Source organism: Acartia tonsa, chromosome 11 (genome assembly GCF_053477335.1).
Source record: "Acartia tonsa isolate MP-2025a chromosome 11, ASM5347733v1, whole genome shotgun sequence".
Lineage (NCBI taxonomy): Eukaryota > Metazoa > Arthropoda > Copepoda > Calanoida > Acartiidae > Acartia > Acartia tonsa.
Window position 1 is genome coordinate 15,453,783 of NC_137270.1, and position 15,253 is coordinate 15,469,035.

Sequence of the window (15,253 nt, forward strand, 5' to 3'; positions counted from 1 at the left end):
TATAATGTCTAATAAAGCTTTAAAAAGATGCATCAATTAACCCATTAGTGCCGAGCGCCACTTTTATGGACCGATCGAGCTGAAAATCTCAGGGAAGCTTTATAATGGTAAAAACGGAATTCCAATTTTTTTGTTTTGCTCTAGTGGCGTGCACAGGAAAGTTGCAATAAAACCCGGTTCGGCGCGAGTAAAAAAACCTTGCGGCATTAATAACCGTTTTTGGCGTTTTTTGGTGCTTTCCCCCGGCATTAAAGCCCGTTTGCGACCTAAATACCCGGTTATTTGGCCCAAAAAATTAAAAATGTAATTTTTGAACGCCCAAAGTGAGATGAACACTTTTTAAAACTACGATACGATCCGTAATTGAAAACTACATAACCTCATGTAATTGATAGAGCTACAACTAACATACAAAACAATTTATATCACATTTAAGATTTTGGCTATAGGTACCACCCCTTTTTGGTTAATAAACCCGGTTTTTGTTGTTGTTGTAAAAAAGATCTATTAGTAAAACCGGGTAATGAAAATTTCAGACTTTCCCCCCATATGCCGAGCCGGGTCTATATAGAACGTAAAAAAACGATAAAAAAATCATATAAAAAATAATAATTTGAATAAAACGAATTCACAAATGAATGTAAATGCCAATAAACTTTAAATTTCACGAAAAAAATCACTAACTTTACTTCATAAACAAAAAAGTTAGGAGGGGTATTTTAAAATCACCTTGTTTTTCTTGGTTTTCAAATTTTGTTGAGCTATACCGGCAAACGGAAGTAAGCAAATCTGCCTGCTCCAGGGGGAAATGAAAACCAGGGTAGTAGAGGGGGGATTCATACTGAGAATGATGCAATCCTAAAACTGAGAACCGGTTTTTTTCGGCATTTTCTGGAACCGGGCGTTAAAAGCCGGTTCGTCACTAATGGGTTAATATACAGCAAAAAACGATATAAGATTATTTATTTTTCTTCTATAAAAACCGTACCAGCAAAAGCGAAATAATTAAATAAATAGTTGTATACGCTGTTTAAATCCTACGAGGCATTTTTCTGTCTGTTGTCTGCGCTTAAATCAATCAATAACTTTATGAAAACCCATCTCTGGTACTACTTACGTTTGTACAAGAAACAAAGAATAGTTATTGATCGTATCGTATTATAGACAGCTTTACGCGGATATTAAAATGAAAAATTGTAAGATTCCAACCATTTGTTAGCCTGGGCCTACAATATTGATTTTATGATTTTAATTTTTATATTAGTAGGAATTTATCTATTCTACGATGCTATACATCATTTTTTAGTGAACCGGTTTTGATCCAGTGTTTATTAAGCCATACTGGAAAAGTATTTTTATTAAAGTATTTAATCTTCAGATGCCTTATCCCTGGTTCTCAGGGTGGGACGTTCAAAACTGCATTTTTTTCTCCTTTGTCGTGTCAAATTTTTGGTTTGGCTTGATAAGGAAAGTTGGGGGGGATCATTTTTCAGTGTTGACACCCAGCCAATTTGAGTAGCGCTGCTGCTCTATATAGTAGTTGATTATACGACGTCAAAGGACATCACAGCCTTTTTTTGGGAGGGGGGGTGTGGGATCATTTAAGCCCATATTTTAATATATAAAATGTTAAAAATTCACATAATTTGTAAAAGGAAAGGTTTCTAACGATGGAGCGAAGCAATAAAACTTTACTTTGGTGAGTTTCAGAGGTTTATAAGATTACATATCAGTGGACAAGTTTAAGCACTGCTAGTTTGTAACACCAAATCAAGATTTAACTAAACTATTTACCTCTGGGGACCAGTATAATTTAATATCAACTCAATTACAATGATAACTTAACCACTATATTTTTTCAAATTTAAAATTTGTCAAAAGTAATAAGTTCAACCAATTGACATTTTCCACACTCGTATTACATGGATTTTGTCATCCTAGTTTTTTCTCTCTTTCTCTTTTTCAGTCTTTTTATGGATTGACACTTTTTAATACAATTAAACAATCGATTTCAAGCAGTTTCAAGTATTTTGGTTAGATTTCAATCTCAGCTTGGGTTTTTGATCAAATGTACTCTCTCATAAGCAGTTGTTTTTTCCTTTGCTACCATACCACATTGCTCATTATAGTGTTTCTATAATTAGGGTCGGTCCGTCTGTCTGTCTCGTATCGTTCATTTGGGCCTGTTAGAATCGTCTTAAAAATTTCAAACTTAGTACGATAAAACAGTTAGTTACGATTTAGAAAGTGTAGCAACTCAATACTTGTTACTTTAAAGGCCCGTCTAATAAAAACAAGCTTACTTTTTACAATTTTTTGTATGATATGATTATCCTATTTTTATAATTTTTGGAATAAGATTCCTAGAAAAACAAGGTACAATATTATAATCAATTACCAAAAATGTTAGTATGTCCTTAAACAGTATACTGTATTTAATAAATTTTGTAACAACTTAATATACAAATTTATGTTTAGACTTATAAATTTGTATTCAGCATATTCTGACACTATACAAGTGGTAATGTTCATTTGTCCTACTGACTTATTTAAAAGCTTTTGCTTGTTCGGATGTTGTTATCCTTGTTTTAATGTGTGTCTTGGCTACTATTGGACTCTGCCATTCCTGTTCTAAATGTCAAATAAGACTGAAGATAATAAAAAGCTGCATTATATTGAAAAGTAATTGCTATTTTTATTTACATTTTATACTTAAATTGTTTTTGAAATTGCTCTTTATATATTTTGTCGTGCAGGTTGTTTTCTATGTAACTAGCGGCTACGCCCCTAGAGACCCCTAGTGGCACTTGAAGGAAGGGACGGAAAAGTCGCCCATTTTAGTTCTAAAAAGAAAAGCTTAGAAAAACATTTTTTGATGGGGTTATTATATCCAGGTGTACTTTTTTTGGTACAGAATCTTCCCCCCAAAAATTGTATTGGATGTTGTAATCCTTGTAAAATATACACTACTATTGGATATAATCGTCCTTTGTATATAAATATCCATCTATTTATAAAATAATTTTGTCGTGCAAGTCGGTCTTTAAAACAACATTGCAATACAACAACGGATATTTTACAATTTTATTAACCGAAGATTTTGCAATTTTTACTTAAAATCATCTACTTAGGTTTGCAAGATTTTTAAAGAAAAGTTAGTTTTCTATAAGCAAGGCTAATCTGTAAGTCTGTCTGTTTGTAAGTCTCGTCTGTCTGTATGTCATTTTCTCTACTGTTTTTTATGAGGTGGGGTGGGGCATATATTCTCGGCTTCTAGTTTACTAAAATAAAAAATGTACCAGTAACTTTTTTTTAAATCCATGATTAACAATCCAACCAAAAAATTTGTGAAAACAAATGATGCGAAGATTAAGCATTACATATTATTCTTTGTCTGGCTATATTAAGTAAGCCATAAGAAATCATTTTAAGGAGCGCAGTTGCTCTACAAGTCTTAGTGTATAAAGATCAGTGAGAGGGAGAACATTAAACTGTAAATCAACATTATCTTATTCGTTGGCTTAACAACTTTTTGTACTTTTATTGAATTTTGATGTTCAAAGTTTTCAACTAATAATAAAATCTACAGAAGGGGTAATATTGTTTATTATCTTGGGATATGTACATAAATTTATCGTCCATTGTCTAATCCCTTAAGATTCAAGATAATCATGTACTTTGTACATAATCCTAAGACGTTAAGTTTATTTGGACAATAAGGTACAAGAACGAATTATTCCATAATAGCCCATTATATGTTGTTTAAATGATTCCAGATTTACTTGAATCTCTGATATGACGCTTCTTAAGATGATTGTGTACAATTGGCAATTACTAATTAAAACGTAAGTATTTCCTTAGCAATTTCCAATTGTGAATTTATTTTTCAATATCATATGCTCTTACTTTCGTTTGTTCGTCTGTCTGTCGAATTTGTTAAGCTACGCGTTTATGGATATTGTTATCCCTATTTGTTTTTAAAGATAGTACATACATACTTAATATTGAGAGTAGCTACGCCACTTAAAAAGTGGTATGGCTATCAAAAAGAATTAATCTTAAGTTATAAACCATTAAAAACTTGTTTTAAAAAGCGCAAAAGAATTCGCTTAGAATATTTAAAACTCTCCCACTGCAAAAAAAAACTATTTGTTTATGTTTTCATGGGATTCAATGGAATGAGATAAGTCTAGTTTAAATGCCAAAGGTGGTCATGTATGTACAAAAGTTACAGGATTTCCGTCTGTCTGCCTGTGTGTTTATAACTGGTTCGATATGGTTCTCTTTTACCGTGAAGATTCTCATAGGTTCATTAAAGGTTTAAAACTATTTTAGGGAAATGTATCTTAATCCTCCTAAGAGAAATCGCCCCTGTAATGCTCCCCCTCCCATATTTGTTACATTTTTAAAAATTGAAATATAAACTGGAGGGTAACCCCCGCCCCCTTTCCTTCAAGTACCCCTAGAGCCGCTAGTTTCATTGATTATTAATTTTATTATTTTTAACAGTATGCAACACTAGCTTTTTATTAATAACAACTAAAAAGTGTTTGACTTTCAAGAGAGAGAAAGGGAGAGAAAAAAAAGTAGAATGAAATAGAAAGGGATAAAAATGCAATTTAATGGTATGCAAACGTTTTAGCAAAAATTATATCACTTTGCTTTGATTTGAGTTTGATTAAGGTATTTAAGGATTGCAATTGAAAACAAAATAAGCAAGGCCGTCCAAACTTTTAATTTATTTTTTTCTTCAAAGTTCGAGGTTGGGTTAATCTAATGTGCACCTAACAAATTTGGAAGGTCCTAGGGCAACCCAAAATTCGTTTTGGATGGGGGGGGGGGAGTGTAATCACCCCCAGGAAGTCCTTGATTTTGATCTACTATAAAACATAGAATATTTTTTCCCTATCCACTAATAAAAGAGTTCAGACAATTAGAATAGCCAGCTACTGAACTGATTGAGTTCTCATTGTTAGGTATTCTTCACATAGGTCCCAGAATAGTTTATATTTAAACCTTAGGATGCTTATAGACAATTTTTCTGGCTCCTTACCCATTTGATACGAATCAACAATAGGCTAGAGGCGCATTCGCTAGTATAATATAGATTATCTGCACTGCTAAAATATAATTAAGCACGAACGTTGTCACGTCACAAAAGTGCGTAGGTTTCATCTGCAATGTTTAACATTGATTGCAATTTATTTTCCATCGGGACAGAGACTGATTTTAGTAAATTTAAATCAAGCAAGATAAGTGTAAGATTATATTTTCCAGTATCGCTTCGAAACCGATTAATATCCGGTGGATTAGAACCAGTTCTCAGCCATACTGAAAAATCGTGTATTGCATCGAATTACAGACAATTTCCAACAAGTATCAAAAAAATTAATACCAGTTTTGCTAGATCCGATTGGCCGAAAATCTTATGATTTTAATTTGTATTGAGGGGATCTTTATGGTTATGACAATGGACGATAAATTAATGTACATTCCCCATGAAGATAAACAAAAGTATCTCTTCTGTAGATTTAGTTGGTTATAAAGTTTGAACACTTCTGGCTTGAACTAAATAATTAGGATTTAATTATAGTTCCCAAAGTTCTAAGTTCCCAAAGTTTTAATTTGATTGAGTATAAAGAAGAAGAGTAATCGAAGTGTATATAATAATTAGGTTTTTTGTTTGTCAGTTAAGATCTCGTTAACCATTCTCACTTATTGAGTTACCTATTTTAGGAAAGCTTAATTTAAGTAACATTGTGGGTTTAGGCTGTTTTGATATTTAATTTAAGTCTTAAAATGGTTTCAGGCTTTTTTCTATCACTTTTTTTTAGGGATGCAGCTTCTAGTTACAAGTACAGAAACTTAATATTTTAAAACTTATACTGTAAGTCCATGTGAGTGAAATTCTGGCGTAATGCAAAATTAATACAACAAGAGCCAATACAGTAATTTATTTATTTTTAGCCATACCTAATTTGTTAGCAGTTGCCCTACTCTATGATTTACTTTCGCTGTATATAGTACGTTTATCATGTATTAAGACTAAAGATAAAAGAAGAGGATAGGTACCTTTACTCAAAGTACCTATCGAACACTGACCCCTTCCCCTTACTTTTTAAATGAATTTAAATAGTATAGGAAAGTACTTTTTTCCCCTTTTTCCTAACACCTTTGGAAGGTTCTAACCCTACGGGGCTACCTAGTACCCAATATAACCTAACCTAAATTAACCTCAAGAAATTAACAGACAAACTAAAAACTCTTGTTTCACCCTTTTGTTTTTTATTTATTTCAAACTGGAGGGGGGGAGGGGGCTTAAATTAGTAGGAAGCCGGGGGGAAATTAGTTGTGCACATGAAATAGAAAATATTATATATTGTTTTCTATATTTGGAGGATATTTGTTTAAAATTAAAATCCAAAGGTTTATTTTTATTTACGCTACAATTGCACAATAGTATCCTTGTTAGTCAAAGTTAATTTGTTTCGCGTTAGAAAAAAAGTTTCTTTAATGGTAATGTTTTTATGAACATTGTAAGACTTTACTATTTAAAATTAAATAAACTATGTGAGATGGGCGACATAAATAGGTAGAGTATGGGGAATGCCTTGGCCCAAAACAGGCGCATCTCATTACAATGCACAGTTAGGACTTCTCAGACAAAGGTCGTGCAATCAAAAGGTTGGTTGTCTGATGGGTGTTGATACCCTAGGCGATTGATCGCGTTATATTGCAATTTAAAATGCAGCGTATGTTCAAAGATGAAGTTGAGAGGACTTGTACCCGAAGCGTCACCAGACCCCTAGAGTCAAAAGTCAATCTATCTATCTAAGATTTACCTGTTGAGTCTGACATCCTGCAGTGGCTATCCCCATCCATTATGACGTCACACATGACACTGAACATATCTCCATGTATCTATCTATCTAAGATTTACCTGTTGTGTCTGACATCCTGCAGTGGCTATCCCCATCCATTATGACGTCACACATGACACTGACCGTATCTCCATGTATCTATCTATCCAATATTTACCTGTTGTGTCTGACATCCTGCAGTGGCTGTCCCCATCCATTATGACGTCACACATGACACTGAACATGTATCTATCTATCCAATATTTACCTGTTATGTCTGACATCCTGCAGTGGCTGTCCCCATCCATTGTCCACCATATCAGAGCTCTGATACAATTTATTATAGTCATATTTTATTAAAAAAAATTTTATCAATAAAGAATATTGTCTTAGAAATTCATATTATTAAAACATTATATTATTATAAGTCTATATAACATACAATATCTAACCCAAAATAAAACAATCAATCAGATATTAGTCCATTTATTCATAAATAAAATACAAATCATATTTATTAAAATAGACATACAACTAAAATACTTAAAATTAGACAATAACAATGACCTAAAGATAAATCTAAAACTATCCCAACTAACAAGGGTGGGTGATCTACAAAGGGAGGGAAGTTAAGAATAAAAGACACAAACTGAAAATATCAACCCAATCAAACCAAACACAACCATCACTCAAAAAAACATGTATTTCAGGTATAAATAAAGCATATCAACATACTATACAGTGTTTATTGAGTTTTTTTTCATAAAAAGTCTTCGAATTCTGTTATTATTAAAAGTTATGGCTTCCTTATGGTTGGAAAACCAAACCAATGGAAATATATAGATATTCATCCTTTTCACTACAATATTCATAAACATCAACACATATTTAGTTGCATCTGATACTTTCCACAAGAGATTTAACATCCCCACACAAATAGTCAGATAAATCAACCACATTAACATACCATGTGATTCCAGTTTCTTTATCTTTTTCTTGTCCAGGTTGGCAGCTGATAGTTGGCGGGATACAACTGTTTTAGTTGAGGTTACTGAATTGTTTGTTGACACAGCTGTTGGTGGTCGCTGGCGAAGGGGAATTCTAGCTGATGGTAGCAAGTGTGATAAAGTTTTTGATCTTGATAACTGGGTTGGTGATAATTTTACTGTTTTTGCAGCTATTGAGGTCTGCAGCATTGATGGTATTTTCTCAGGACTAACTTTTGATACTGTTTTTGATGATTGCTTAAATTCTTTTGATAGCCTAATTGATGATATTTCTACACTTGAAGTTTTTAGATTAACAGTTGAACTTGAATTATTTGGGGATAGGGAACTAGTAGGTGTTTCAAATGTTGAAATAGCTGTTGGAGGATTTAGCATTGAGATATTAATTGAGGAGGGTGCTGTTAATTTAAACATTGGACTTGATACAGATCTTTTAAGATTTGGAACTTGTAATCCTGAAGAAAATAATGATGTTGGTTTTGATGAAGTTCCTGATGTTGAATTTAGATTTGCAGAACCAGTAGGATTTTTAGCAAATGACTGTTCTAAAGTACCAACTATTGATTTAGGCTTCACAGAAACCTTTAAGTTTTCAGAATTTTCAGAAGCTATGTTTGGGGTTAATGTTCCGGTAGATGTTGATGATTGCAGATTTAAAGTAGCATTTGATGTTTCTTTAGAAGGAGTACATATGGTTGGTTCAACAGTTTGATCACCTCTTGATTGCTCTAGATCTTTATTAGTTGTGATGGGCTGCACCTTTGATGTCTCAACCAATAAGTTTGCATTATCAATTGATGTTTCTAGATCAGCAGAAGATTTTTGTGACTCTACATCTAAAAGAAATATTGATTGTTCTAAAGTTGAAGGAGCTGTTGATGGTTTTAAAGCTGAAGTAGGTGCTAAGTGTTTAAATAGAGCAGATGGTGACAATATTTGCAGAGGTGAGCTTGCTCTTGATTGTCCTGTTTCTAATAGAGGTAATAATTGTAAATTTATACAAGGCGATGATGGTCGCGTATGAATTGTAAATATTTCTAATGGTTCCTCTTCTGTTGTTTGTTCTCTATGATTTGTTGTAGCCTTGAAAGGATTTATTTTGTTTGGTTTAAATGATTGAATAAACTTAGGTATTGAAGAAGTAGATCTTACAGATTGTAATGTTAAGCTTGATCCAAAACTTGACATGTTAGTTGATACATTGGATATTTTGAATGTACTTGTTGAGCCACAGCAAGGATTTTCTTGATATTGCAGTTTAAACTTGACATACTTAATAATTTTGAATATTAAATCAAGTGTGCTGATAAAGACTAGAAAAAATCCAGGAAGTTTTAAAAATCTAAGCTTACTCTCATCACTATCAGACAATTGCTCCTGAATTGTCTCCAAGGAAGCAAGATTATATCTCGTGTGCATCTCATAAATAAAGAACTCTAAACAAACAGGAATCTTGACAAATCTGTAGATAAGGAATACAAAATGTATTATTATTGGCAGAAAGCAGGCAGTCTGTATCCTAACTGTGTTCATTCCAAGGAAATGTGTAGGAAACAGCATGAGAATCCACTTGAAGATTATTATTTCAATCATAAACATGATATATCCCAAATTTATCATTGTTCTTTCCAACAGCATGCAAACTTGAGAAAAATAATCTTCCACTAGTTGAATTACTTTGTCTCTCCATAGGAACATAATCATATTTATAACATAATCAGAAATACTCACAACCATCAGAGCCAGAATCAAACATCTGATTAGGAATATGAGAATATTTTTCTTTGATTGCGGAACATTGTGGTAATAATTAAACATTGCAACAAGACAAGCAGTGTTTATAATTATTCCAATGGTGAAGAGCAGCGCAGCAAAGTAGCAATCATAGTTGGGCTGTATGCATATTAAAAAGAAATACAGACCAAACAATACTTTGTATTTTGTTGTATACATCACTAGAATGTGTAAACTAAACTAATTTATTTTTTTCAATTTATCAAGTACCAATTAAAAATTAAAATCCAAAATAATAATATTTTTAATTAACAAGGACAATTGTGACAAAAGGTAACAAAACAATAGATAATTACATAACTAAAAGAGAAGGAATAGTAAGTATTGAATCATTACTTTAGAGAGATAGGATTCCTGTAGTTATTCAATTAATGAGCTATCGCTCCATCATTTAATCCCATGGGTAAGAAAAATCGATTGTTTACATTTTAAGTGGTTAAAAATATAACATTTACTAATATTAAAAACTAAATAAAAGTATATTTTTTAAATTTCTTATTCATTTTTTAAAATTTGATTAATCCCTGTTTATTATTCAAATTACATAAGTAGATTAATATTAAATGACGTTGTTTTCAAAAGTGGACAATATACTTAAGTACTTTCTAATTAATGATGACTTTATAATAATTTAAATCCATCTTAAGAGCTTAAAATTGTGATAAAAATTTAATCGATTGAGTTCTTCATTTAAGGAAAGCTTCACAATTATCGCGAGGTGGTTTTAAGCTTTTTTACTTTTAGATTTTAGGGTAGTTTAAGCCATTTTTCTACTCTTACCTACCTTAGATTTTAATAAAATATATTAAAACTAAAAAGCATATTAAATAAACCAATTTATTGGCAAATAATAACAGTGCATAAACCATAAAGGAATTTGGCGTAGTTTTAGTAGCGCAGCTACTCTATAATTATAGTTTGTCTAACACTAGAAATATATTATCAGGAATGACAACATCGATAAGTAGCAAAGCACAAAAAAAATTATTGAATGGACAAAAGGACAAACTGAGTTATAGAGCAGTTGTTCAGTTGTCAAGAAAAGATTATGCGAAAAATCCTTTTCTCGTATTCATTCGAATCCGGTGGATAGGAACCGGTTCTCGTCCATACGAAAAAACTATGTCTAGCATCGTACTATATCCAGCTTTCTACGAATATAAAAATGTACAATCATAAGATTAAAACCAGTTTTTTTAGCCTGTGCCTTCGGCACCTCGGGGCTAAAAAATCTTTTATATCCGCGGAAAGCTGTTTATAATACGATGCAAGAAATAACTATTATTTAATCACTGAACTAAAAAAACAAGTATCTCTGTCTATTAAAGCTTGATTGACAGACGAACGGAACAAGTAAATTATATACTGCCTTCTCATTGGTACAGGGAAACATCACCAAAAATTTCAGCTGTCTCGGCTTATATAACATCTGAGAAAATCCCATTTCCTCCAGAACGTTACTGACGGACAGACATAGTGAATTATAGAGTAGCTTCGCTCCTGACAACAAAGTTTAGACTCTACTGCAATTATATTTCCTCTTATAAACAATTATGTCCTTGTTAACAACATAAAAGACCAAAATATATGATACATAATAAAAATAATGCACAAATATGTTATTAGGAATAAAAATAATGTACTTTTTATATTAATGATATAAAAATGTTGGTCTATTTTTGTATAAAAAGATTTATTGTACTATAAAAAATATATAGTAAATTTTTCAGTTGATATATTTTATTTATTTTCGTGATTTAAAAGACTCACTCCATGGAAATATTAAAAAGTACCACTTATGCAGATTAAAATTATTGGTTGAAAAGTTTGGATAATGATGATTTGACATAAAAAAAATCAAGACTTGAAAAAGGCACCTACGGTTTTTTATCAAACGAATGACAAAACGTGTTAAATTAACTATTGGGTACCAATTTTGCTCTGAATTTCTGCAAATGGTAGAATTGAATTATTATAATTAATGCAAATTGTTGAAAAAATCTTCGAATTTTCAAAATTTGTTTTTTTTAGTGTACAGAACAACAACATTAACCTTGCAGACTAACCGCACCAGAAAAACCACAGCTAAACTGAATTATAGAGAAGCAGTTCGGTGCGGGAATACGTTTTCTCCTCAAATTTTTTGCTACCAAGGTGTTTTATAAAAAGACCAGTTTGATAGAATTTAGGAAAGTCATTTTGTAAGCAATGTATATCATTTTCCAGTATAGCTACGAAACCGAAAAATATCCGCTGAAATAGAACCGGTTTTAAGCCCTACAGAAAAATTATGATTTGTTCCTTTAATTTTAAAATCTGCCAATAAACAAGTAGAATTTATGGTAATAGTATGACAAACGTATAAACCTTGATTAAAATAATTGCTTTTATGCAATTTTTTCATAAGAGCAATCTCTATCCAGTATTAATAGATAGACAAGCATAAAAGATGAAAACATCCTGCCTTTTTACCCCCCAATAAAACTATTATTATTTTAGTAGCGAAGCTACGCTGTAATATACTTTTTTCTGCGTACGTCTGTCGATTCGTGTGAAAGTGCTTTGTTCAATTTTGATCATATTATTTCTAGGTATCATAATAATTTTCACCATTTTTTAATTCATTTTCAAAAACAGAAAAATATCTTCTGAACCGGTTACTAAAAATATCATATTGTATTATATTATTGACAATTTTTTACTCGATAGGGGCCAACAAACTCGAATCATTCTTATAATTTTTCATATGACAATCCGCAAAAAGCTGTCTATAATGTGATGCGATAAATAACTAGTCTAAATCACAGAGTTGCTGTTATTTATATTAATTCTATTGTTATTTTTTAAGTTTCTAGAATAAAAGTAATCAGAGATTATAAAACGTAAAGATTGCTTCATTAGTTTTGATCTTATTTATTTTTATTTCAAATCTTTGGATAATTTTAGACCCTTTTTCTGTCACTTATTAGAAGCTAAACGCGAAGCCACCAGCATTTTAGTTGCATAAAATAACTTCAATTTTAAAACATACATATTTAATTGTTTTATATGCATGATTTTATATTTAAATAAACCAATCATGCAGAACCTTCAATTTTTAGATTTCTCAATTAGTCAATGTTTTATAGTGGAAGGCCTACATTAAAAAAAAGATGTAGATTTATGTAGTCAATTCTTCTTATTACTGTATAAATGTCTTAACCTCTTTTCGAGGAAGCTTTGTGTTTATCAAGTTCGAAATTAAATTCCTTATCATTAAACCAAAAACAAAGCGCAAATGTCGTCTTTTAGGGCTTTCCTTTCATAATGTGGCGCGGCATAGAGTGTTTGTTTATTTTGAAGCGCACGTTCTTTACTTTTGAATGAGATATGAGAGTGTGAAGATTGCGGAGAACAAAATTGGGCCTATCATTGGTCTCATTGAGTGTGAACTACCCTAGTATATCAGGGATTTGAAACCATAAGAGCTTCAGGTAGAATTTGTTAATTTGATTAAGAAGTATGGTGTATAGGACGATTATATGTAGTTTTAAAAAAGGCTTTAGCCAGCTAAGCATGAAACTTAATTATGATTAATATATGTTTTAGTAATTTTTATGTGCCTTATTGTTGCATTTAACAATGATTTATTAAACCAAATATTTTTCCTTTAAAAGCCAAAGTTTCCAAAGATTCTTTAACCATAAGAAAAGAAAAAGATTTTTTTTAGTGCTCAAAGTTTTAAGATAACGAATAATATTTTATTCTGTTTATTAATTGATCTTGTAATTTCAGGTCTTTTGAAATAATTTCATCAATAAATCTATATTCAAACCTGCTGTTGAAACTTGATGGTTCCTGGTATTGGGGGTTTTGTATGTTCGCCAACTGATCTCGTGAACTTCCCGCTAATTCGGAAGTCCAAGCTCAACCAAAGTGTCATGGTTGAGACAATTTCAAAAGATCTGATGAATAGGCGTTAGCATTCATCAAGAGATCAATAGCATCTAGTGAATTATTGATGCAATAAACTGTGACAATTTTTCTGTGAAATAAGTACCTAGTGAATCAATATGCCACTAACCAAAAAGCAGAAAATTGAGCGAGCAATCGCTATTGGCAGTGAAAGGCTAGAAGTTTTTGATGAACAGTTAAAATTGTTTTATGACAATCTAAAAGCCTGCCAAAGTTTTAGTTCATGTGAAAATGTGAATGTAAAATCAATTCGTGACATTTTTAGTGAGGTCAAGGACCAATCTGACCTAATAAAAAGTCTAAAACCTGCCGTGGAGACTAGTGAGCTGCGCGAGTTTAAGCGTGATTTGGATGAAGCTAGTGAGCAGAAAACTGTTGCAGATAAAGTTTATGCGTCGTTGGAGCAGTGTACAAAAATTCTGTACTGGCTTGACAATGATTCAGATGACGCGAGGTCAAGCACTGTCGCCAGGAACCTTGACGTCATTGAGAAGGTGAAGATGGACATGGGAGTGCTTAAAATTTCCGTGGAGTTGCGCCAAGAAGTACGTGATATGTACCGAAGGCTTAGAGAGATGGAACGTCGTTCATCTAATCTGGATGAGAGTGGAACACCTGCCATGCTCTCCAGAAGTATGTCTGCTGTGGATATTCGGAGTTCCAACCCGCAGTATGGGCGCTGGGACAACAGTTTGTTGCCGTCGTTCGACGGTACTGACACGGATTACCCAAACTTTAAACAGGTCTTTAAGGATCTATGCTCTGGTTATGGATTTGCTGACCAGAGGTTAAGTCTGATGTTGTGTATGGAGAAGGTGATAACCAACCCGGAACTACGCAAGCAAGTGTCAGCGATTAGAGATCACAATGAACAATGGGCGTTTCTTGACCAGATGTTTTTATCAAACACTCGCCGGTTCATGAGGATTTTAACTAAGTTGAACAAGATGAAACCTGTGGATAAACCTGTGGACGTGGTTAGCGCAATTGCTACCTTCAAGAGCATGATGCAGGAGGTAGAAGCCATCGTTGGTTCTGCTGCAAAGGATTACAACCACCTGACTCTTATTCATATTTTTAAAGACAAGTGCCCTGAGAATTTGAGAGACAAAATTATGATGGAGCTTGGTAGCATGAACCAACCAAACATCCCGAAGATTGTAGAACTGCTGGAGAGGACCAGGGGTGCCATGTTGGCCGGTGATATGTCTTATGATAATGGCGCCGGCAAGAGAAATCGTGATAGAGCTGCTGCCGCGCAAGTATCTGGCCGCAGCGACGATAAGAATGGAAAGGCTGGAAAGGGCAAGGCTTCCAAGTGGAACAGTGCATGTCCTGTGGAGAGCTGCAAGGAGAAACACCCGATTTTCCGTTGCCTCACGTTTAAGAAGATGGACGTGGTTGACCGAAAGAAAGTTGTCCAGCAGAAGAAATTATGTGAACTTTGCCTATGTGACGGCCATACTGCTGACAAGTGTAATAAGTCTGATAAGCTTGGTGTTTGTGGTACTAATAATTGCGACAGATACCATTCCAGGTTACTCCATGAGGCTAGTGCTGGTGTGAATACAGTTTACAAGTCAAGTTCTGCACCCAGCCCCTGTACTTTCTTACTGCAGTTAGTTCCTGTTGTAGCAC

The 15,253-nt window shown here is 32.9% G+C and overlaps 2 protein-coding genes across 5 annotated transcripts in view; both read right to left on the reverse strand.

The window, feature by feature from the left end:
• LOC145331526 (uncharacterized) overlaps positions 1–7,187 on the reverse strand; it is a 167,294-nt gene extending 160,107 nt beyond the window's left edge. For both annotated transcript variants that reach the window (XM_080176223.1, XM_080176224.1), the window contains exon 1: positions 7,129–7,187. In XM_080176223.1, the coding sequence (XP_080032349.1) occupies positions 7,129–7,178 (50 nt within the window). In that variant the 5' untranslated portion in view covers positions 7,179–7,187. The remainder of the gene's footprint in view (positions 1–7,128) is intronic.
• Positions 1–15,253, reverse strand: part of LOC145332239 (sorting nexin lst-4-like) — a 491,682-nt gene that overhangs the window by 418,689 nt on the left and 57,740 nt on the right. The window lies entirely within an intron of this gene.